The 25,962-nt window shown below is 45.3% G+C and overlaps 1 protein-coding gene across 2 annotated transcripts in view; it reads left to right on the top strand.

Annotated features, from left to right (window-relative positions):
• PDGFD (platelet derived growth factor D) overlaps positions 1-25,962 on the top strand; it is a 451,533-nt gene that overhangs the window by 38,316 nt on the left and 387,255 nt on the right. Inside the window, exon 1 of one of the 2 annotated variants that reach the window (XM_063951548.1) lies at positions 10,208-10,788. The exons of the other annotated variant lie outside the window; for it this stretch is intronic. Coding sequence (XP_063807618.1) covers positions 10,674-10,788 — 115 coding nt within the window. The 5' untranslated portion in view covers positions 10,208-10,673. Of the gene's footprint in view, positions 1-10,207; positions 10,789-25,962 lie in introns of those variants that run through there. 2 annotated transcript variants of the gene reach the window in all.

Raw genomic sequence — 25,962 nt, 5'->3', positions numbered from 1 at the left:
TTTAATCCGTTGTTTCTCTGCCTGAAAAAAAACGCTCCACCATATCTGTGCTCACTCAGTGTGCTGCACTGCTGCATATATCTGTGCTGAGTGCACTGCTCACACTGCCTAATTGTGGGGACTGGGGAGCAGTTATAGCAGGAGTACAGTGCACAGTTTTGCTGACAGTGACCACCAGTCCAGTATACGTTTGTCTGCCTGAAAAACACTCCTGTGGTGGCTTTTTTTTTCTTCATACTAGTTTAGCAGTCTGCTGACAGTGTCCACCAGGTCCGTTATTATTATACAGTATATTATATATATATAGCAGTACGGTAGGCCACGGCTGTACCTACCTTTGTGTCGTCAGTGCACTCGTCGTCCATAAGTAATATAATACTATACTATCCATCCATCTACATTGTATACCTGTGGTGGCTTTTTTTTTCTTCATACTAGTTTAGCAGTCTGCTGACAGTGTCCACCAGGTCCGTTATTATTATTATACAGTATATTATATATATAAGCAGTACGGTAGGCCACGGCTGTACCTACCTCTGTGTCGTCAGTGCACTCGTCGTCCATAAGTAATATAATACTATACTATCCATCTATCTACATTGTATACCTGTGGTGGGTTTTTTTTCTTCATACTAGTTTAGCAGTCTGCTGACAGTGTCCACCAGGTCCCAGGTCCGTTATTATTATTATACAGTATATTATATATATAAGCAGTACGGTAGGCCACGGCTGTACCTACCTCTGTGTCGTCAGTGCACTCGTCGTCCATAAGTAATATAATATTATACTATAGTATCCATCCATCTACATTGTATACCTGTGGTGGCTTTTTTTTTCTTCATACTAGTTTAGCAGTCTGCTGACAGTGTCCACCAGGTCCGTTATTATTATTATACAGTATATTATATATATAAGCAGTACGGTAGGCCACGGCTGTACCTACCTCTGTGTCGTCAGTGCACTCGTCGTCCATAAGTAATAATACTATACTATAGTATCCATCCATCTACATTGTATACCTGTGGTGGCTTTTTTTTCCTTCATACTAGTTTAGCAGTCTGCTGACAGTGTCCACCAGGTTTGTTATTATTATACAGTATATTATATATATAGCAGTACGGTAGGCCACGGCTGTACCTACCTCTGTGTCGTCAGTGCACTCGTCGTCCATAAGTAATATAATACTATACTATCCATCCATCTACATTGTATACCTGTGGTGGCTTTTTTTTCCTTCATACTAGTTTAGCAGTCTGCTGACAGTGTCCACCAGGTCCGTTATTATTATTATACAGTATATTATATATATAAGCAGTACGGTAGGCCACGGCTGTACCTACCTCTGTGTCGTCAGTGCACTCGTCGTCCATAAGTAATATAATACTATACTATAGTATCCATCCATCTACATTGTATACCTGTGGTGGCTTTTTTTTTCTTCATACTAGTTTAGCAGTCTGCTGACAGTGTCCACCAGGTCCGTTATTATTATACAGTATATTATATATATATATATATATATATATATAAAGCAGTACGGTAGGCCACGGCTGTACCTACCTCTGTGTCGTCAGTGCACTCGTCGTCCATAAGTAATATAATACTATACTATCCATCCATCTACATTGTATACCTGTGGTGACTTTTTTTTTCTTCATACTAGTTTAGCAGTCTGCTGACAGTGTCCACCAGGTCCGTTATTATTATTATACAGTATATTATATATATAAGCAGTACGGTAGGCCACGGCTGTACCTACCTCTGTGTCGTCAGTGCACTCGTCGTCCATAAGTAATATAATACTATACTATCCATCCATCTACATTGTATACCTGTGGTGACTTTTTTTTTCTTCATACTAGTTTAGCAGTCTGCTGACAGTGTCCACCAGGTCCGTTATTATTATTATACATTATATTATATATATAAGCAGTACGGTAGGCCACGGCTGTACCTACCTCTGTGTCGTCAGTGCACTTGTCGTCCATAAGTAATATAATACTATACTTTAGTATCCATCCATCTACATTGTATACCTGTGGTGGCTTTTTTTTTCTTCATACTAGTTTAGCAGTCTGCTGACAGTGTCCACCAGGTCCGTTATTATTATACAGTATATTATATATATATATAGCAGTACGGTAGGCCACGGCTGTACCTACCTCTGTGTCGTCAGTGCACTCGTCGTCCATAAGTAATATAATACTATACTATAGTATCCATCCATCTACATTGTATACCTGTGGTGGCTTTTTTTTTCTTCATACTAGTTTAGCAGTCTGCTGACAGTGTCCACCAGGTCCGTTATTATTATTATACAGTATATTATATATATATATATATATATATATATATAGCAGTACAGTAGGCCACGGCTGTACCTACCTCTGTGTCGTCACTGCACTCATCGTCCATAAGTAATATAATACTATAGTATCCATCCATCTACATTGTATACCTGTGGTGGCTTTTAGTTGTGCGCATTAAAATATGGAGAACAAAAATTGGAGGTTAAAAAAATAGGGAAAGATCAAGATCCACTTCCACCTCGTGCTGAAGCTGCTGCCACTAGTCATGGCCGAGACGATGAAATGCCATCAACGTCGTCTGCCAAGGCCGATGCCCAATGTCATAGTACAGAGCATGTAAAATCCAAAACACAAAAGATCAGTAAAATGACCCAAAAATCAAAATTAAAAGCGTCTGAGGAGAAGCGTAAACTTGACAATATGCCATTTACGACACTGGGTGGCAAGGAACGGCTGAGGCCCTGGCCTATGTTCATGGCTAGTGGTTCAGCTTCACATGAGGATGGAAGCACTCATCCTCTCGCTAGAAAAAAGAAAAGACTTAAGCTGGCAAAAGCACAGCAAAGAACTGTGCGTTCTTCGAAATCACAAATCCCCAAGGAGAGTCCAATTGTGTCGGTTGCGATGCCTGACCTTCCCAACACTGGACGGGAAGAGCTTGCGCCTTCCACCATTTGCACGCCCCCTGCAAGTGCTGGAAGGAGCACCCGCAGTCCAGTTCCTGATAGTCAAATTGAAGATGTCAGTGTTGAAGTACACCAGGATGAGGATATTGGTGTTGCTGGCGCTGGGGAGGAAATTGACAAGGAGGATTCTGATGGTGAGGTGGTTTGTTTAAGTCAGGCACCCGGGGAGACACCTGTTGTCCGTGGGAGGAACATGGCCATTGACATGCCTGGTCAAAATACAAAAAAAATCAGCTCTTCAGTGTGGAATTATTTCAACAGAAATGCGGACAACTGGTGTCAAGCCGTGTGTTGCCTTTGTCAAGCTGTAATAAGTAGGGGTAAGGACGTTAACCACCTCGGAACATCCTCCCTTATACGTCACCTGCAGCGCATTCATAATAAGTCAGTGACAAGTTCAAAAACTTTGGGCGACAGCGGAAGCAGTCCACTGACCAGTAAATCCCTTCCTCTTGTAACCAAGCTCCCACAAACCACACCACCAACTCCCTCAGTGTCAATTTCCTCCTTACCCAGGAAAGTCAATAGTCCTGCAGGCCATGTCACTGGCAAGTCTGACGAGTCCTCTCCTGCCTGGGATTCCTCCGATGCATCCTTGAGTGTAACGCCTACTGCTGCTGGCGCTGCTGTTGTTGCTGCTGGGAGTCGATCGTCATCCCAGAGGGGAAGTCGGAAGACCACTTGTACTACTTCCAGTAAGCAATTGACTGTCCAACAGTCCTTTGCGAAGAAGATGAAATATCACAGCAGTCATCCTGTTGCAAAGCGGATAACTCAGGCCTTGACAACTATGTTGGTGTTAGACGTGCCTCCAGTATCCGCCGTTAGTTCACGGGGAACTAAAGAATTGCTTGAGGTAGTGTGCCCCCGTTACCAAATACCATCTAGGTTCCACTTCTCTAGGCAGGTGATACCGAGAATGTACACGGACGTCAGAAAAAGACTCACCAGTGTCCTAAAAAATGCAGTTGTACCCAATGTCCACTTAACCACGGACATGTGGACAAGTGGAGCAGGGCAGACTCAGGACTATATGACTGTGACAGCCCACTGGGTAGATGTATTGCCTCCCGCTGCAAGAACAGCAGCGGCGGCACCAGTAGCAGCATCTCGCAAACGCCAACTCATTCCTAGGCAGGCTACGCTTTGTATCACCGCTATCCAGAATACGCACACAGCTGAAAACCTCTTACGGCAACTGAGGAAGATCATCGCGGAATGGCTTACCCCAATTGGACTCTCCTGGGGATTTGTGGCATCGGACAACGCCAGCAATATTGTGCGTGCATTACATCTGGGCAAATTCCAGCACGTCCCATGTTTTGCACATACCTTGAATTTGGTGGTGCAGAATTATTTAAAAAACGACAGGGGCGTGCAAGAGATGCTGTCGGTGGCCAGAAGAATTGCGGGCCACTTTCGGCGTACAGGTACCGCGTACAGAAGACTGGAGCACCACCAAAAACACCTGAACCTGCCCTGCCATCATCTGAAGCAAGAGGTGGTAACGAGGTGGAATTCAACCCTCTATATGCTTCAGAGGATGGAGGAGCAGCAAAAGGCCATTCAAGCCTATACATCTGCCCACGATATAGGCAAAGGAGGTGGAATGCACCTGTCTCAGGCGCAGTGGAGAATGATTTCAACGTTGTGCAAGGTTCTGCAACCTTTTGAACTTGCCACACGTGAAGTCAGTTCAGACACTGCCAGCCTGAGTCAGGTCATTCCCCTCATCAGGCTTTTGCAGAAGAAGCTGGAGGCATTGAAGGAGGAGATAAAACAGAGCGATTCCGCTAGGCATGTGGGACTTGTGGATGGAGCCCTTCATTCGCTTAACCAGGATTCACGGGTGGTCAATCTGTTGAAATCAGAGCACTACATTTTAGCCACCGTGCTCGATCCTAGATTTTAAACCTACGTTGGATCTCTCTTTCCGGCAGACACAAGTCTGCAGGGGTTCAAAGACCTGCTGGTGAGAAAATTGTTAAGTCAAGCGGAACGCGACCCGTCAACATCTCCTCCTTCACATTCTCCCGCAACTGGGGGTGCGAGGGAAAGGCTACGAATTCCGAGCCCACCCGCTGGCGGTGATGCAGGGCAGTCTGGAGCGACTGCTGATGCTGACATCTGGTCCGGACTGAAGGACCTGCCAACGATTACTGACATGTCGTCTACTGTCACTGCATATGATTCTCTCACCATTGAAAGAATGGTGGAGGATTATATGAGTGACCGCATCCAAGTAGTCACGTCAGACAGTCCGTACGTATACTGGCAGGAAAAAGAGGCAATTTGGAGGCCCTTGCAGAAACTGGCTTTATTCTACCTAAGTTGCCCTCCCTCCAGTGTGTACTCCGAAAGAGTGTTTAGTGCCGCCGCTCACCTTGTCAGCAATCGGCGTACGAGGTTACTTCCAGAAAATGTGGAGAAGATGATGTTCATTAAAATGAATTATAATCAATTCCTCCATGGAGACATTCACCAGCAGCAATTGCCTCCAGAAAATACACGGGGACCTGAGATGGTGGATTCCAGTGGGGACGAATTAATAATCTGTGAGGAGGGGGATGTACACAGTGAAAGGGGTGATGAATCGGACGATGATGATGAGGTGGACATCTTGCCTCTGTAGAGCCAGTTTGTGCAAGGAGAGATTGATTGCTTCTTTTTTGGTGGGGGCCCAAACCAACCAGTCATTTCAGTCACAGTCGTGTGGCAGACCCTGTCGCTGAAATGATGGGTTCGTTAAAGTGTGCATGTCCTGTTTATACAACATAAGGGTGGGTGGGAGGGTCCAAGGACAATTCCATCTTGCACCTCTTTTTTCTTTCATTTTTCTTTGCGTCATGTGCTGTTTGGGGAGTATTTTTTTGAAGGGCCATCCTGCGTGACACTGCAGTGCCACTCCTAGATGGGCCAGGTGTTTGTGTCGGCCACTAGGGTCGCTTAGCTTAGTCACACAGCTACCTCATTGCGCCTCTTTTTTTCTTTGCGTCATGTGCTGTTTGGGGAGGGTTTTTTGGAAGGGACATCCTGCGTGACACTGCAGTGCCATTCCTAGATGGGCCCGGTGTTTGTGTCGGCCACTAGGGTCGCTTAGCTTAGTCACACAGCTACCTCATTGCGCCTCTTTTTTTCTTTGCGTCATGTGCTGTTTGGGGAGTGTTTTTTGGAAGGGCCATCCTGCGTGACACTGCAGTGCCACTCCTAGATGGGCCAGGTGTTTGTGTCGGCCACTTGTGTCGCTTAGCTTAGCCATCCAGCGACCTCAGTGCAAATTTTAGGACTAAAAGTAATATTGTGAGGTGTGAGGTGTTCAGAATAGACTGGAAATGAGTGGAAATTATGGTTATTGAGGTTAATAATACTTTGGGATCAAATTCTATGATTTAAGCTGTTTTTTAGGGTTTTTTGAAAAAAACACCCGAATCCAAAACACACCCGAATCCGACAAAAAAAATTCGGTGAGGTTTTGCCAAAACGCGTTCGAACCCAAAACACGGCCGCGGAACCGAACCCAAAACCAAAACACAAAACCCGAAAAATTTCCGGTGCACATCACTAATTAAAACCTGGTGAAATGCAGGCTTGTAGTCAGCCAGCCACAGAGCCTGTGTAATTCATGAGTGTCCCAGTTTAAAGGGCATGTATGGTCAGCCTACATACAGTATATCAGATGATCAATGATCGGACCACCGGATGCTGCTCCTCTCTGCAGCCATTGGGTGGCAATGCGGAAGGTGAAGGGCTGTTTTGTTAAATTTACTCAGCATATTCTAATCTCTGCAGATGTGAGGTAAGGGATGCTGCCGGGATGCCTGATCAGCAGTGACTGGCTGCACTGCAGGCACTGGGGGGAGGGAACCAGGAATCATAGATCTCTCACAATGGCAGCAGCTGAAAGATACAGTACCTCTTCCAGCAGCCGCTGGTTGCATCAGAGACCATGTCAGGTAAAGCTAAGACTGATATGGTCGCATCTGGGGGGCGACTTAGAGATAGACGCAGCTGCACGTCTGTACGCAGTGGCCGCTTCCATCTGGTCCATCACCACACGATCGCATCTCGTAAGGATACGATCGCATAGTGATTGACAGCCATGGGCATTGACTGGCTGCTGTCCGGACAATGCAGGACTGTCTGGACTGTTTTTGAGGGGCTGCGTGACGACACACACAGCCGCTCTGAGAAAAAAAATGGCGCCAGACTGCTTGTTAGAGCAGCCAGGCTGCGCTGGCAGGGGTCAACCTCAAATCGATGTGTCCACGATTACATTGTGGATGCATCATGAGGCGGCGCCACACACATGCTGGGTGGCCTGCCCTGTGCTGGGCCGCCTCCACCGTGTGAGGAGATGGACGCAGATCTTGCTGTGGGAAGCAAGATCTGCGTCCATTTATGAATAACCCTACTGAAGCGTTGACTCGACCCTACTGAAGTTGTTGCTAGTATGCTGTATGTGGCTGGCGGACATTTTATCATTGTTTCTTTTTAGATTTTGTAGCCATTGCTCAGCATGACTTGCAGCTAGTAAAGCCACACTTCTGCAGTTCTCCAGAGTCACTTTGTGATTTGCACACAGGCCACTTTACATTGCTCTTCATTATTTTAATAATAGCATTTTTATTGATTGCTCAGGTGCTAGTGTACATATAAAAGAGGGACATACAAGGTAGGCCAGCCAAATGCAGATGTGAAAACAAAAGGTGGGGAAGATCCCGCGTAAGCGAAAGCTTACACTCTAATGGGAAAAGCTAAGAAGGGATGACATTTTTTTTGTTCCTGTAGACCTCTATGGGTTGGTGACTGTGAGCAATTTATAAAGCCATCTCAGGGTGGCATTAGCTTACCTGGGGACCAGTGAAGCTGAAGAGGCTTTGCTAGATGGAAATCTTACTTCCACCGTTGGCCATCAGCTTTAGGATTTTCACCCGGGCTTGCAAAGGAGACTTGGGGACCGTATGTATTAATAATCATAGCAGTGCTGAGATTAATAGCAGTCTTTCACACAAATATCCCCACTACAGTATGTACTAAATCTAACTCAGAGGCACAACGGTTTGGGAGAACCGCTGTCCCTGCAGGTTATATCCCGGGGATATCAGAGGAGTCTTTTCGTTTTTCCAGAGAACCTGCCAGAGAATCCACATGTGCACATTGTCAGATTCCAGAGCCGGACAGAATATGCCTCCATAGACATAAACCGATTTAGGACATCACAGGATGGTGCAAACCAACTTAGCCAAACTCCCCAAAACTTTGCTTTTTGGAGTTTGGTACATAGGGGTCAGACCATAGCAGTGACGTGCAGTGAGGTCAATGGCTGGGGAGGCACCAAGTAAAGCCCTGTCCTTAGGGCCAGTTTATAGGATAGGGGGTGGATAAAGTGGGCTTCTGGGGCACATGCTTTGATGTCCCCCCCACCCTCTTGAAGCCACCACTGCAACTCCCTGCAACCCTGTCACACATGCGGGTTTCTGATGTGGGTGTGTGAGCTGCCCCCCCTGCCCACATTAATTCCTTCACTCTACAACCTCCCCCCCTTCTCCACCTCACCTGGGTTCATGTGCTCCATGCAGAGGCACCGGTGCTGCTGCGGAGGCCGCTGCCTGGGAGACGGCAGAGGAGGAAAGGAGAGTGCGCTGCCCGACACACTTGGCTCTGCCCCCCAGTGGGGTAAAGGAGGAGATCACCGCCGACTCAACTGCTGCACCATCCACGGAGAGATCACCGCACGGCTGCTCTGCCCGGCAGGGTAACGTAGGAGGTCACAGCGCGCCTGTTACTGCTGCTGGGGTCAGGCTACCACCACCAGCAGTACGGAGATCACTGATGCCGCCGCGTTAAGGTGATTGGACCAGCGGATCCAGCACTGGATCCGCTGTCCAATCACATCTGTCCCCCGCCAGCGAGGCACTTATACTAGTGCCGCTTTCTCCGCATTTTTCAATGGGATTTTACAGCCCTGTGGTTGGCCCCGTCCCCCGCATTATCCCCATTCCCATTTTAAACGGGAGGAACTGTTATCAGTGCCTCCTAAACTATTTAAATCAATTAAATGATTAGAATAGAATAATATAACGAAGATACTTATGACACAGAATATGTGTCGTAAGTATCTTCTTTTTATTATTTTAATTATTTATGACAGGGGAGGCACTGCCTCCCCTGACTGCACGTCCCTGGACCATAGTCCTCATCGATAAGAATGGGGCAGCACTAATTAGCCATCTGCAGTAGATTTCTGTGAAATCTTGTGCATTGGGTATTAGTACATAGAAACTACTGCAGTTTCTACATAAGGTTATGCAAATAAAGCTTGATAAATAGTCCCCTAGAAAATGCTATATTACCTCGGCAATATGCAGCGATACATAATGATGGTTATTGCCCCCCACTATTACACGGTTCCGGTATGAATGGTCGACCATGTTATGGTCGACAGTCATTAGGTCGACCACTATTGGTCAACATTGACATGGTCGACATGGACACATGGTCGACACATGAAAATGGTCGCCACATGAAAGGTCGACATATGAGAAGGTCGACATGAGTTTTTTAACCTTTTTTGGTGTCGTTTTTTGCGTAAAGTGACTGGGAACCCCAATTAGTGCACCGCGTCCCCTCGCATGGCTCGCTTCGCTCGCCATGCTTCGGGCATGGTGCCTTCGCTCCGCTACCACTTCGCTCGGCACACTTTACCGTTCCAATTGTAGTCCATGTGGATCGTAAAGTATGGAAAAGTTCCCCAAAAGAAAAAAAAGTTAAAAAACTCATGTCGACCTTTTCATGTGTCGACCTTTTATGTGTCGACCATTTTCATGTGTCGACCATGTGTCCATGTCAATGTTGACCAATAGTGGTCGACCTAATGACTGTCGACCATAACATGGTCGACCATGTGAACGGATGCCCTATTACACTATTTGCTATCGGCCGCCTTAATCTAAAATGGAATGGAAAACTCTGCAGAGGTGCAACTTCTTTCCAATAGCTAATAAAGCCCCTTTGTACCAGCAGCACTGCAGCTTGCGCTGAACTCCTAGAAGTCACAGAACTATATTGTGTGGGATTTGGTGAGTAAGGGGCTGAGGTTTCCCTTCCAAGTCTCTTGGCTTTCCTTTGATTTAGTAGTTGAGAGAATGTATTTAAAGCGATTTCCCTGTAGTTCTCTCTCAGCCCCTGGCTTTTTTCCTGTTGTTCTCTCAGCAGTCAGAGTCCTGTTTCCTTCAAGGCTCACACAGAAGGGTTTACCCTCATCTGGAGCACTGGGAGAACACACTAAGTCCAGCTATGTGCTGTTTCTGCAGAAATGCATGCCGTACAGGGGGAGCTTCAGAAACTCTAGTTTCCAGCTGCAGAAAAGGTCCTGCAATAAACAGCTGCCTCCATTAAAGAATAGCAGGCACACCGCAAAGGGCTGCTTGCTGCAAAAATAAGAATTCTTTTTTTTTTTTTTTTTTTTTGGAATCCTGCCTTGCTGCTGCTACGGATATTGCTGCAATAAGACAGCTGCAGTATACCAACCTGTTACAGCTACCACCTATCCCAGAGGTTCTGGAGTTATAGGGGAGGAAAGGAGACCCTGGATAAACTCAAGAGAGGAGGAGGTTATACCTAAAGACCATTAATTCATCCCCTGCTGATTATAAACAGTGTCTTTCAAGGAATCCCAATGCGGTTGCCATTGATTTTCACCATAATCTTTGCAAACTTTTGCAGTCAAGGAATTTCATCCCCCAGTGGAAACCAGAAAGCACAAAGACCATCCATGCTCCTAAGGCGTGATGGTAAGTATTGTGAGAATTCTTTGTTTCTGTCTTAGGGTATAAGTTACTGGTGGAGTCTTTGAAGTTGCTGAGTAATTTATGGGAAAGTTGTGCTGATGAATCACATGTCAGATCAATCCGCACCTTTACTGCCTCAGATAGGAATCTGTGTATATGTTATCACTTATCTCTGCATGTGCAGATTGCAACTTATGTCACGTTGTGAGCATTCCGTGCCAAGCTGAATTCATTGTACAGTACTGTGTATGTGGATGGTGCACACTCATGTGGAGTGTTTCGTGTGTCATTAATATTTCATGTTCATAATCAGGGGCAGTGCTGTTTTTGTGGTTGTCTATCTCAGGGGTACGCAGATGCGGCACCTTTTTTGGGGGTCTACAGTAATTCATAATTCTTATAACTAGTTCCAGAAACAAGAATTAATTACAGAAATTAATAAAAATAAGTATCTGCAGACTTATACAGAGTGTGGAAGCTACCATACTTCTTGAATCAACTTATAACTTTAGGTAAATACCGGCACTTTCATTCTGTGCACAGAACTGGCACCTTCCTTCATGGTTAAAGGGGTTCTTGGCCCAAGGAGAGCTATCCTTGGATTTAATAAATCTCAGCTCTGGAAATGCTGAAAAGAAAAAGAAACAGTTAAAAAAAAAATGCAAGCTATGCGAGGGGGGTAACACAAACTCACACAGTGATCCAATTTCACAAGCTGCCAGGTATGTGTGCTAGAAAGTTTGGGCTCTGCCAGGAAAACGTCCCGATTCACTCTGTTTAGTTTGTTGCATCTCTGGTTTTGATGGATTTTCAATCATTTAATAGCCCTGTAATCTTTACTATGTTCCACTCTTACCAGTTATCTTGTGTTTATGTCTTTGTTTAGAACTCATAGGTTTAAGTTATTAACCTTGCTGAACTATCGGAACGTTTTGCCAACAGAATACAGGAAAATGTAGCTTGCAATCTCTCTTTATTCTTGTATTATAAATGTAGATTAATAGTCAATATATGTAATAATATAGTCGTATACAAACTGATGCGGAGACAAAAATGAGAGGGATTATACTTACACAAGTTGTAACTGAAGAAGAATGAATGAGGGTGATGAAGAAATGATAGATAGATAGATAGATAGATAGATAGATAGATAGATAGATAGATAGATAGATAGATAGATAGATAGATAGATAGATAGATAGATAGATAGATAGATAGATAATACTGGTAGATACGTGAAAGATACTGATAGATACCAGATAGATAGATAGATAGATAGATAGATAGATAGATAGATAGATAGATAGATAGATAGATAGATAGATAGATAGATAGATATGAGAAAGATACTGGTAGATACCAGAGATAGATAGATAGATAGATAGATAGATAGATAGATAGATAGATAGATAGATAGATAGATAGATAGATACCAGTAGATAGGATAAAGATACTGGTAAATTGATAGATAGATAGATAGATAGATAGATAGATAGATAGATAGATAGATACTAGTAGATATGAGAAATATACCGGGAGGTTCATAGATAGATAGATAGATAGATAGATAGATAGATAGATAGATAGATAGATATTACACTGTAACTATACATTACATTTTCTATCTGTTGTTTCAGTTTAGTGAATAGCATCTGTTTAGTTCCTGCCATAATTACTATTATAAGACAGCATGTAAGACACTAAGGAAGGAAACTTGGACGGTGTACAGTGTCATTCTGGGGTAGACTATTTGTGCACAGCTGGCCCTGCACCACCGAAATTCCAGAAAATAGATCTACATACTGTATCAGTTTCCAGTGTGTATTCACAAGGGATACAGCCAGAGCAGGTGCAGATACTGTGCATTGCCTCTTACAGTTGTTACTAATATAATATGATGTCTTTATATTCAATTTATCTGTGTTCTTGCCTCTTGGGAATATTTCATTCTGCCTATGATGTATTATATATAGATGGATTCATTTGTAGGGTACTGTGTACACTGTACATTTGTTTTAGGAAGTTTTCATTTTCATTTCATAACGCACATATGGGAAAAAAACAAAAAAGTTATGTTGTATGTTTAGAGCATTTCGATAACTGAGACTGAAAAGTGATGTTTAGCTTTGAACTGTGCATGTTTTATTTCTCTAGTGTCTGAGATAGGCCATTATTAGGGGCAGATGTCCCTGGAGAATACTTACCTGCCTCAAAGTGATCACCTCCATCAAAATCTAGAGGCAGGGAAAGGGTGACATGAACTGCATCACCACGCTCGGCCTTGAGAGCTCCGCTAAAGCCATGAATGTCATTTAAATGCCCTATAGATACACGTGAATTGTAATACTCTACGTAGGGCGAGGTGCTCCTGCTGCTGTTGAACCACAAGTCCCAGCATAAACAAGTAGATAGGATAACATGAAAAAAAAACATGAATTTGCTTTTGCCCTAGACTGCTCCACTGTGGTGGTGAGGGCACTGTGCCTTTAATCAGTATTTGTTTTGTACATGCCGGCCACTGTGTTCCTGTAGGATCTGCACTGTGTCAGCACTTCCAGTCCTGCACTGCTCTGCCATGAATCTGCATTACCGGCTGCACACAGGTGTTGCCTAGCAATGAGCGAGGTTGTAGAAGAATCCCGATGATGTGTTTGAGGGACAAGCAACAACAGTAGATGATGATAAGTGATTCATACCATTTTATTAATTAGGTGCCTTTATCTGGGAAATGCTTAAAAGTCTCCAGTGCTGCAGGGAGAACAATGCAGAAAGGAAGGGCAGTACAGCTTTATATACCAAAAAATTAAAGAATATTATCAACATGCCAAAGGTGCTGATGTATCAAACCTTCCAAAGAGAACGAGTGGAGAGGTTGCCCATAGCAACCAATCTGATTCTAGCTTTCATTTTAGAGAGATAAATAAAAGTTCAAACTTGATTGGACGCTATGTGCAACATCTCCACATATTGTCTTTAGATGGTTTGATACATACAGTACATACAGTGTCAGACTGAGGATTGAAGGGCCCACGGGGGAATGCAGTGGTAGGACCACAAGTTTAAGGGGTGTGGATAGCCACCAGAGGGGATGTGGCCAGCCACCACAAAGAGACTTGGCCAACTATTAGAAAGGATATGCAAATAAGAGTGCCCTTTAGAAATGTGTCAGGACCACTCACTTTGATTTGCAGGATGGCTGACCTTGGTGTTCATCCATGGTCCTGCCCCACCAAGTAACTGACCACTAGAGGAGGGGGTGGGGCCTTCACACTGTGGGGCCCACGGGGGATTTCCCCTGTATACCTGTGGGACAGTCTGTCCCTGCATACATTGGCTCCATAGTACTGTACTTCCTGGCTCAGTGGCACACCAGAAACTACCCTTACATCCCACATGGGCAGCCTGTGCCACTTTAGACACATGGAGTCAAGAGGGCTTTGCTGCTACCTTGACTTATGGGCCCAACCTGCCCTCATGCGGCTCTTCTGTTTTTGTTATGGTTTGTTCATCCCAGGGACCCAGCCAAGCTGTTAAATATCCTGCTGCTTACAGCGGGAATCAGTCTTGTTGTGACTCCCTTACAGTGGCGGTTTTTACCTATGGGCTGCAGGACTGTAGCCCCCCCCCCCCACGGGTAAAAACCGCTACCCAGCTCACTGTCAGTGAAGCCAGATGCAGTTTATGACTGCACTAGCTTCCCTTTGACTGGCGGTGACTTCCAGGAGCGTCCCATTGGGAGGTTTTTTCCTCTCTCTGGGACTACCAGACCGGGCTGCGCTTAGCAGAGAGCATGCATCCTGTAGGAAGCCACTCCCTGCCTTGTGAGCCCTAGTTGGCTTGTACAGACTGCAGATGATGCAGTGCATAGCAGCCAGTGTTTTGCGCATGCACTGTACCGTCGCCGCTACGGCGCATGCGCTGGGTCCCCGGCATCTGTGAATTACATAGTACAGGTTCTGGGACCCGGGCAACGGCAGGGACCAGGCAGTGGGGACAAGGCGACGGAGACCCAGCAGCATGACCCTCCTCCAGGTAGGAGCCACCGCTGCTCCTTTCCATGATGGTACAGCGGGCTCACTACTTTACCTGTACTCCTATCTTTCACTCCTCTTGTCTACATCTCTTATCTGCGTATGGGTCAGCTACTGTATTGTTGCTGACGGCATTATTAATATAATAAAATAGCTGGTGGAATGTACAGTATGAATGTAATGTTTTTGTATTCATGTAATGTAGCAGTGAGGGGAGTCTATCAGCTTAAATAAGAGCAATTTATTAACTGTGCGCTATTAATGTAATGTAGAGTTGATGAGGGCTATTACTGTATAGTGGGGTTAATGTGGTTTAAGACTTGACAGGTTTAAGGAAGGTGGAGGTCTGAAATGTGCACTCATTGATCAACTTCAGTGTCGGACTGAGGCAGGAAGGGCCCCCTGGGGAATGCAGTGATGGGGGCCCATGCTTAGGGGTGGGGCCAGACAACACAGAGGCTTGGATAACTGTTAGAGACTGCATGGTCTGGGCCACTACATGTACTGTACATGATGGTGATCCTGGCTATATATACATTAATGCACTGTACATGTGATTGAAGACCCGGTACTGAGCAGTCAGAGTCATCTTGTGAATGAATGCAGAGCTACAGTGCCATTCCAATCATTGCTCATTATGCTATAATGCCCACAGCCAAGAAGAGGAAGGAACATGGGTGCATACCTCTAAACTGTCCCGATTTCAGCAGGACAGTCTAGTTTTTTGGGACTGTCTTGCAGTCCCACCCGCGGGAAGCAGTGTCCTGCGGCCGGGTAGGGGGAGGTTGGTGGGGACACTCTGACACCGATGCAGAGCAGTGGAGAATGGATGGCAGGCGTCATCCACACACTATGTGTTTGCTCTGGGAGGGGCTGGGAGCTGCCCAGCAGTTCCCGGAGCACTGAGCAAGCCCCAGTATGGTGAAAATGGGAGCGTGGCTTGTGGCTTTGGTATTCCCTGCAAGGCCATACCCCCTTACTGCAAAGCCACTGCGGCGCACACATTTGTCCCAACCTGCACTCCTCGCAAGTTGACAGGTATGGGGGGGGGTGTTGTGACCACCCACTTTGATTTCCAATCTTGGTGTATTTTCCATAGAAGTGAACCAAGCAGCCATGTTCATTTGCAGTCCTACTCCACCAGGTAACTGACCCTCTAATAGAGTTGCAATGTATAATTCAAGTTGTCTGTCTAGAATAGTGCTTCCCAATTTTTTTTGAATCACTGGAGTATAAAAAAAAAATTCATGACACCCCAAGTCCAAAAAGTCTTATTGTGAAGTTTAATGTGTTATGTGCACTGATACCGCTTCTCCCCCATGTAAGACAGGAGTGATTACCGATGAATGCCGCCCGTCATTATTGGCACTGCTATCTGCAAGATAGCATGCTGATATGCCAGGCAATGTATGAACAGTCAGTGACAATGACCGCTCCGACAACTGTAGCTGTCATTGCTCGGAGCACAGCACTGTCTCTGGCTGTTGGCTAGGGACTGTGCGCATACAAAAACAATAAAGTTTTTATTTTCTACGAAGCCGCGTGTGCCGCTGGGGAAATAATAGTTGGCGCATGCTCATCTAGGCACAAAGGCCTAATTCCCACCTGATCGCTCCTCTGCAGTTTTTCAAAGAGCTGCGAGCAGATAGCCGCCACCCATAGAGAGTGAAAGCCCACCCCGTGCAAGTGTGTGAATGCATGCATACGCTGTGCGAAAACTTAGCCACACAGCGGACATCTGCAAATCCATTCGCATCTCACTCACCATCGAATGTTTTTTCCATTCTGTGCAGTCTGTGCGTAGCCCAGGACTTACTCCTACAGTGCGATACAAACAGGCTGATCGGGGCTGGAGCTGACATCACACACCCACCCTGAAAACGCTTGGGAACGCCTGTGTTTTTCCTGACACTCCCAGAAAACATCCAGTTACCTCCCCCAAACGCCCGATTCCTGTCAATCAGCCTGCGTTTGCCTAGTGATCAAAAAAGACGCAGGATTTTTTTGCAGTTTGGCTGCACATTATGATCCCCACGCATGCGCATTAATTCGATAATCGGGCGCTGTGCTATTTTGCACAATAGCGATCAGGTCTGAGTTAGGCCTAAACACCGGTAAGGAAAGTCGATAGTGGGAGAACGTTTATTACCAGGGAGGTGATTTAACGGTCTCCCACAATGACAACAGCTGCAATAATACATATGGACGGTATCTGGTCCAGAGGTGAAGCGGGTCTTTGCAAATAATGATCACAGTCTGCATGTTCATACATCTACCCCTTGATCCCTAGAGGACCCTCAGACGGGTGGTCTTCAGTTTGCCGGTATGTCGGGATCCCGGCGCACAGTATACCGGCGCCGGAATCCAGACACCCGGCATACCGACACTTTTTCTCCCTCTTGGGGGTCCACGACCCCCCTGGAGGGAGAATAGTGTGGTGCGCGTAGCGTGCCACCGTGCCTGCAGCGTGGCGAGCACAGCGAGCCCGCAAGGGGCTCATTTGCACTCACCCAGCTGTCGGTATGCCGGCGGTCGGCATACAATACTACACCCCCTCAGACAGTGGGACCCACTGGTGATTTTCCCTGTACCTATGTGGCCCAGTCCCTCTCTGATCGGCTTTCTAGGAGGTAAATATTACCTACTCCTATTCCAAATGGCTGGATCTGGCTATGCAGCCCTTCGACGTGCAGGGGTCACGATTCAGATTGCTCATTTGTTAATAGGTATGGTCCTGTACAGTAAAAAGCTGAATGTACAGAAATGGTATGACTGCAGCATGAATTAAATATAATGTGCTATACTCTGATATCTGTTTACTGTGCAGTTGTGTTTGTAGGTGACCATCACCTTTAAACACTCATATAAAGATTTCCATGTAGTGAATCTAATTTTGAGGAACAATGATTGCTACATTTTCTGTATGGAAAAACACACCTCTATGTGGACAAGGCAAGGTCTTCTATCTGTCAGGCACTAGGCTGTGCTTGCTGCAGTGTAAAGCTAGCCAAGCACAAGAAAGATAGATGGCTGCTGGCCTCCTGCACTTTAGCTGAATGAGACTGTGGAGAATACACCGTGATTCAGTGCTGCAGAACTTTTTATGAGTCCTCATGGAAATCTGGGGATATAGAAAAACACAGAAAGAAAAAATGCTGGTATATGTCATATTCTTACTGTGTTACTTAGCCTTTTTGTATTAAGCATCATATGTATGGGGTTCTTCAGGTTTGTTAGCAAACCAAAAACGCACACTAATGGGCAAATACATCTTGCACTGCAGGTGGGACAGATATAACATGTGCAGAGTAGGGATGAGCAACCCGCTCCCTGAGAACTGAACCCTCCCCGAACATTGCGTCCCAGGTTTTCCTGCCAGACTCGGAAACCAGAACGAGGCAAAACATCATCATCCCGCTGTCAGATTCTTGCGAGTTTTGGATACCATATAAGGAGCCACGTCGCTGCCATTTTCACTCCAGTCCTGGAGAGTGTAGTGAGAGGACGTATCTCCTCAGTGTTTGTGCGGGAAAGTGGCGTGGTGCATGGGGTGGCAACCTACTCTTTTGTATCATTCCAGTGCTGTCTTGTGCTGCATCAGTCCAGTCACAGTGGTGGTGTCCTGTGCTGCTATAAGTCCAGTGCTGCTGTATAAGTTCAGTCCAGTGGTGCTGTCATGTGCTGCATCAGTCCAGTGGTGGTGTCCTGTGCTGCCATAAGTCCAGTGGTGGTGTCCTGTGCTGCCATAAGTCCAGTGGTTCTACCATATAGGTCCAGTCCAGTGGTGCTGCTGTATAAATCCAGTCCAATGGTGCTGCTGTATAAGTCCAGTCCAGTGGTGCTGCCGTATAAGTACAGTTCAGTGGTGCTGCTGTGTAAGTCCAGCCCAGTGGTGCTGCCATATAAGTTCAGGGGTACTGCGGTATAAGTCATGGGGTATTGCCGTAAAAGTCCAATCCAATGGTGCTGCTGTATTAGTCCAGTCCAGCCGTATAAGTCATGAGGTCCAGCCGTATAAGTCCAGGGGTACTGCCGTATAAGTCCAGTCCAGTGATGCTGTCGTATAAGTCCAGTCCAGTTGTGCTGCATATAAGTCCAGGGGTACTGCTGTATAAGTCCAGAGGTACTGCCGTTTAAGTCCAGAGGTACTGCCGTATAAGTCCAGTCCAGTGGTGCTGACGTATAAGTCCAGGGGTACTGCCGTATAAGTCCAGTGGTGCTGCCGTATAAGTCCAGTCCAGTGGTGCTGCCGTATAAGTCCAGTCCAGTGGTGCTGCCATGTAAGTCCACTCCAGTGGTGCTGCCGTATAAATCCAGTCCAGTGGTGCTACCGTATAAGACCAGGGGTACTGCCGTATAAGTCCAGTGGTTGTGCCGCATAAGTCCAGTCCAGTGGTGCTGCCGTATAAGTCCAGTCCAGTGGTGCTGCCGTATAAGTCCAGTCCAGTGATGCTGCCGTATAAGTCCAGGGGTACTGCCGTATAAGTCCAGGGGTAAGTTGTACTACTTCAACTAAGCAAATGACTGTCCAACAGTCCTTTGTGAGGAAGATGAAATATGACAGCAGTCATCCTGTTGCAAAGCGAATAACTGAGGCCTTGACAGCTATGTTGGTGTTAGACGTGCGTCTGTTATCCTCCATTAGTGCAGTGGGATTTAGACAATTGATGGATGTAGTGTGTCCCCGGTACCAAATCCCATCTAGATTCTACTTCACTAGGAAAGCGATTCTCGGACTGTACAGGGACATTAAGAAAAGTGTCCTCAGTGTCCTGAAAAAATGCGGTTGTACCCATTGTCCACTTAACCACAGACATGTGGACAAGTGGAGCAGGACAGACTAAGGACTACATGACTGTGACCGCCCACTGGGTAGATGTATTGCCTCCCGCAGCAACAACAGCAGCGGCACCAGTAGCAGCATCTCACAAACGCCAACTCGTTCCTAGGCAGGCTACGCTGTGTATCACCAGTTTCTGCAAGAGGCACACTGCTGACAACCTCTTACAGAAACTGAGGTACATTATCGCACAATGGCTTACCCCACTTAGACTCTCCTGGGGATTTGTGATCTCGGACAACGCCACCAATATTGTGTGTGCATTACATCTGGGCAAATAGCAGCACGTCCCATGTTTTGCACATACAATTAATTTGGTGGTGCCGAATTTTTTTTAAAATGACAGGGGCATGCAGGAGATGCTGTCGGTGGCCCGAAAAATTGCGGGCCTCTTCCGACGTTCAGCCACTGTGTGCCAATCCTAGATGGGCCAGGTGTTTGTGCCGCCACTTGGGTCGCTTAGCTTAGTCATCCAGCGACTTCATTGCACCTCTTTTTCTTCTTTGTATTATGTGCTGTTTGGGGCCTAGTTTTTAAAAGTGCCATCCTGTCTGCCACTGCAGTGACACTCCTAGATGGGCAAGGTGTTTGTGCTACAGTAAAATGAAAAAGAGATTCCTCTTGTGGCGCTGCAAAATGGAGCAGCAATGGGTGGTACAAAAATAGGTCACCAACCTATACAACGATATGTAATGGAAAAAGTACAACCTCACTTTCTGCGCTCCAAATGTCGCCTTGATTGAATGGTTCTCACCAAGATAATGGTATTACATGAAACAGAAAATCAGAAAACACAACATAGTGTAATACTGTCTATGTAAAATTGTTCTTTCCACTGTGTAGATGGGAAGAATAGGTGATGGAGAATTGTCCCAAGAGAATTCAAACATCCACCTTCTTATAGGATCACCCAAAGTGATGTCATGTCAACGGAACAAGGAATTCGTAGATGTATGCTTACTTGTATAAGCGAAGTAGAAAACACATAAAGGTTTCTTTATTGGAAGTGCTGTCTTTTTTCTTCAACCAATATGGTGAGGATGAATATCACTCGTATAATGAATGAGAAAAATTAAAAAAGGGAGCCAATTAGGGCAAAGCAAACCCCTTTATTAGGAATAAAATACAAATAGACGAACAGCCATACCATAAAAGGAAACTGAGATGGAAATCAGCTGACACAATATGACCCAGGTGTCAATATGTCATAAGTTCCCCTCTATGGATATCACAGGTTTGGACATCAATATGGCACTGAATCAACGCGTTTCGACGCTCGGCGGCGTCTTTATCAAGATTTAACAGTGTATATAACACTGATATCAGCTGACCATACAGGAGAGGCTACATATCAGTGTTATATACACTGTTAAATCTTGATAAAGATGCCGCCGAGCGTCGAAATGCATTGATACAGTGCCATATTGATGTCCAAACCTGTGATATGCATAGAGGGGAACTTATGACATATTGACACCCGGGTCATATTGTGTCAACCTTTTGGCCTAAAAACAATATTGTGAGGTGTGAGGTGTTCAGAATACACTGAAAATTAGTGGAAATTAATGTTATTGAGGCTAATAATACTGTAGGATCAAAATTACCCCCAAAATCTGTGATTTTAGCTGTTTTTATGTTTTTTTCAAAAATCATCCAGATCCAAAACCAATACCCGAAAGGGTGGTTTTGGCAAAACCAATCCAGATCCAAAACACGAGCGGGGATCCAAAACCAAAACACGAAAAGTGCCCGCCCCCACTCGTGCACTGCTTGGGGCAGATATAACATGTGCAGAGAGAGTTAGATCTGGGTGCGTTATATTGTTTCTTTGCAGGGTAACTACCGGCTACTTTATTTTTACACTGCAATTGAGATTTCAGTTTGAACACACCCCACCCAAATCTAACTCTCTCTGCACATGTTACATCTGCCCTACCTGCAGTGCACATAGTTTGCCCAATTGTTGACTTTTTTGATTTGCTAACAAACCTGAATAAGGCCCATAGACAAATGATCTAATCAGAAAGTAACACCATACTTGTCTACATTTTTTTATTGCCCCCTGATTGAGTTCTCATAGGGGATGTGAAGGAGGCCACCTTGCGGGTGGGGCAGAATTGTGCCATTTGGCGGTACCCCCATGATGAAATGTAGCAAATCATGGTTTAATGCAGAGGGGGTGGGGCTATGATGCTGTGATTCACTGGCTAAGTCCAATCAGGTGCAGCACACACATGTGATGCAGAGATGGCTATCGATGGCTCTAACATCGATGGTCAATTATTAATTTTTAACCTTCAGTTAAACAAATGGTGTAGTCATTGATGGCCGAGTTGCGTGCATGCATGTTTTTCCCCCTCACTATCAATGGTGCTGAATCCGTCACGATGGGGGAAAATCCCACACTTTCTATTGGCCATACTGTAGAAAATCGATGGTTGCAAAACCATCGATGGACGATGGCTACCCGTAATTTAGTGTATGTGATCAATAGAGTCTATGCAGTAAGACACTGCTCATTTTCTTCACTCCGTTATGTGCAACCTTTTGTTTCAATGGTGTTCTTAGCAGCATCTCATTGCTTTGACTGTGATGATGGTAACGTTTCCGCAGCGTTAATGCGCGCCAGGTGCACTAAAATGGACTAGAAGCTTTGAAAGAACAGATTGTACCACAAAGCAAATTTAGATGCAAGTAAAAATACAAACAGGTACATTCTCCTTTGGTACAGTTATTAGTGTTACATCTTTTTACATGCACTTAGCTTGTGTCTAACATGCATCCAGAATGCAGCATTTTAACACCATTTCACAATCACTTTAAAGCACCTGGGATTCATTAGCTTTTGTGCAGGGTGGTGTGGTAGTGTTATGGGCATCATCATGGCCCCGCTTCCTGACGCTCATTGACATGATTGTGAAGACGAATGGTTTGTAAAGCGCTAATACGACTGTACACATGTCCTCATGCGCACACAGAACAGCTGCTATCATTATCACAGTACTTGTATCTACCCCATGATAGGTGCAATAGACACGACTGAAATAGCAGTCCTCTCAGAAAATGGCGTAACTCTGATTACATGTACACTACACGGCCAGGAGGCAGCTCTGTTACATGCATACACCCAGTTGCTATCTATGTTACACCCTGTAATGCCCATGTCACAGACAAAGAGAAATGTCTGGGATGTGTCTGAGACAATCATTCAGAGATGCGCACAGATGTGTATGTTGGCTGCAGCACACACATGGGATATCACTAGATGTGGTCAGATTCGGTCTGGCAGTATATGTCCAATGATACTGTATGTAATAATAATAATAGGGTTTGGTACGCTCAGAATATGGACACGGTCAGAATGTTAATGTACATTGGCCCTCATTCCGAGTTGTTCGCTCGCTAGCTGCTTTTAGCAGCATTGCACGCGCTAAGCCGCCGTCTAAGCACAAATTAATACAGGTGTACCCCAGGGCTGTGTTCTTAGTGCTTTCTTATATTCACTGTTCACTTATGACTGTGTATCAGCGGACGCATCAGTTAAATTGAATAAATTTGCGGATGATATTGCCATAGTTGGGTTAATTAGTTGTGAGGACGAGCTGGCGTATAGGATGGAAGTTGTGAAGCTAGTTGATTGGAGTAATGAAAATCATTTATTTTTAAATAGTGGGAAGACAAAAGAACTGATTATTGATTTTAGAAGAAGGCAGTCACTGAAATCACCAGTGTTTGTTGGTGATCAGGACGTGGAAATGGTTACTTCATTCCGTTTCTTGGACATTGAGATTTCGTCAAGTCTGACTTGGTCTGAGCACCTGCTACTGATAGGAAAAAAGGCTCAACAACGACTTTTCTTCCTGCGGCGTTTAAGGGCAGCAGGTGTTGGTGCGCAGACCATGTTAAACTTTTACAGGTGCTCGATAGAGAGCATTCTTAGTTACGGGATCGTGGCATGGTATGGAGGCTGCACTTTAAAAGATCGATGGGCATTAGAAAGGATAAGGAAAACGGCAAGTAAAATCATTGGTATGCCATTGCCTAGTTTTGATGATTTGTATAGGTGTAGGGTTTTAAGCAAAGCCAGGTGTATTTTATTAGATAGTGCGCATCCTTTTAGTATGCTTTTTGACAAACTTCCATCTCGAAAGAGGTTTCGTACTTTGTTAACTCGTACCAACCATTTTAGGGTTAGTTTTATCCCATCTGCTGTACGTATGTTAAATGAATGATTTATTTTTATGTTTGTTTTATGTTGTCGCCTGCTACTACTTGATGCCCTGTACAATTGTAATTTCGTCTGTCAACTTGTTTTGGCTGATGACAATAAATTTGAACTTGAACTTGAACTACTGGGAGTGAATCTTAGCTTTGCAGAATTGCGAACGAAAGATTCGCATAATTGCGAATAGAAATTTCTTTGCAGTTTCTGAGTAGTTCGGGACTTACTCTGCCACTGCGATCAGTTCAGTCAGTTTCGTTCCTGGTTTGACGTCACAAACACACCCAGCGTTCTCCCAGACACTCCCCCGTTTCTCCAGCCACTCCCGCGTTTTTCCCAGAAACGGCAGCGTTTTTCTGCACACACCCATAAAACGTCCAGTTTCCGCCTAGAAACACCCACTTCCTGTCAATCACACTCCGATCACCAGAACGATGAAAAATCCTCGTTATGCCGTGAGTAAAATACCTAACTTTTGTGTAAAATAACTAAGCGCATGCGCTCTGCGAACCTTGCGCATGCGCAGTAAGCGACTAATCGCAATATAGCGAAACTCGGCAACGAGCGAACAACTCGGAATGAGGGCCATTGTGTCAACATGTTGTATGTCAGAATTTACACTGTCGACATGGACTTATTGTCAACATTGGCAGAATGTCGATATAGCGTTTGTAGTGTTCTTGAAGCCTAACCCTAAACCTATCCCTAAGCCTAACCCTAAACCTATCCCTAAGCCTAAACATAACCCTTAGGCCGGGTACACATTAGATGATATTTGAAATAGAGATGAGCGGGTTCGGTTTTACTCGGATTTACCCCGTATCTGCTTATTGGCTATCGGACGTCACGTGTTTTGGTTAGCCAATAAGAAAAATCCAGAAAATAAGAAATGGTGATAATTCTGGCGTAGAGAACCGAGTAAATCCGAACCCGCTCATCTCTAATTTTATATGATTTTCCCGATTCCAACGGATTGGAGAGACAAATCATTAAAAATTGTCAAATGTGTACACACTACCTGCGCACTCCTGAGGTCGTTAACAATACAATAGGGCCGGCAGAAGACATCGCTAACGAGAGTCATGCAGCCGCCCCCATTGCTTCATCACTGCCGGTATTGACAAGTGTGATTATTGACTCGCCGATGTCAGGTCCCCATCAGGTCCCTGTCACTCACAACATTGAGCTTTGTACACATCGTCTAATGTGTGTACCCAGCCTTAAATGGGAATTTGATTTTTTTTTTTTTCCCCCACGGCTGCTACTAAATGGCACCAAATGGACAATATCTGCTTGTAGCCCCCCTTTGCTAGCAAGCTGAAATGTGCAAACAAATTACCCGTTTCAGCACCCAAACGGCACTTTTCGCGTTACTGCCAGATAGCTATTTTACATTGCTAAACCCGGAGGAACTTCTGGGCGTGAACGGTAAAATAAATAAAAAAACAATTGAACAGGTGTGCGCATAAACAACTGACTGTCAACATTGTACCTGTCAACATTATGTCCATGTTGAGATTCTGAATGCCGACATAATGATTACATACTGTAAACATCACAGTAACTAAATAAATTGTATCCGAGTGATAAGTCGACAGTGGCTAGATCGACAGTCAATAGGTCAACACCAAAAAGTCAACAGATGAAAGGTCAACATACATTAAGGTTGACAGGTTCAAAATGCTAGCATTACAATGGTCGACACACAAACATACCTCCCAACTGTCCCGATTTTCACGGGACAGTCACGTTTTTTGGGGACTGTTCCTCTTTCCCACCGTGGGCCGCAGTGTCCCATGGTGGAGGGCAGTTGGGAGGCTCCTGCACTCGCTTTCCTGCTTAGCAGAGTATTGGTGAATAGACGCTTGGCGTATGCGCACAGCGACTATTCATGGGATACAGAGGAAGAGAGGGCATGCCGGCAGCTCACAGAGCGCTGGGCATGCCCCCTCAGCTCCTGCAAAGCCATGCCCCTTTTGCATAGGCCATGCCCCCTTTTCACCCTTGGGCGAGGCTTCACCGCGCTTATGTCCCGCTCGCCGTCAGATAAATGTTGGGAGGTATGCACAAATAGTCAACATATT

Source organism: Pseudophryne corroboree, chromosome 2 (genome assembly GCF_028390025.1).
Source record: "Pseudophryne corroboree isolate aPseCor3 chromosome 2, aPseCor3.hap2, whole genome shotgun sequence".
Taxonomy (NCBI): domain Eukaryota; kingdom Metazoa; phylum Chordata; class Amphibia; order Anura; family Myobatrachidae; genus Pseudophryne; species Pseudophryne corroboree.
The sequence above is the reverse complement of the archived record's forward strand: the minus strand, read 5'-3'. Positions and strand labels throughout refer to the sequence as shown.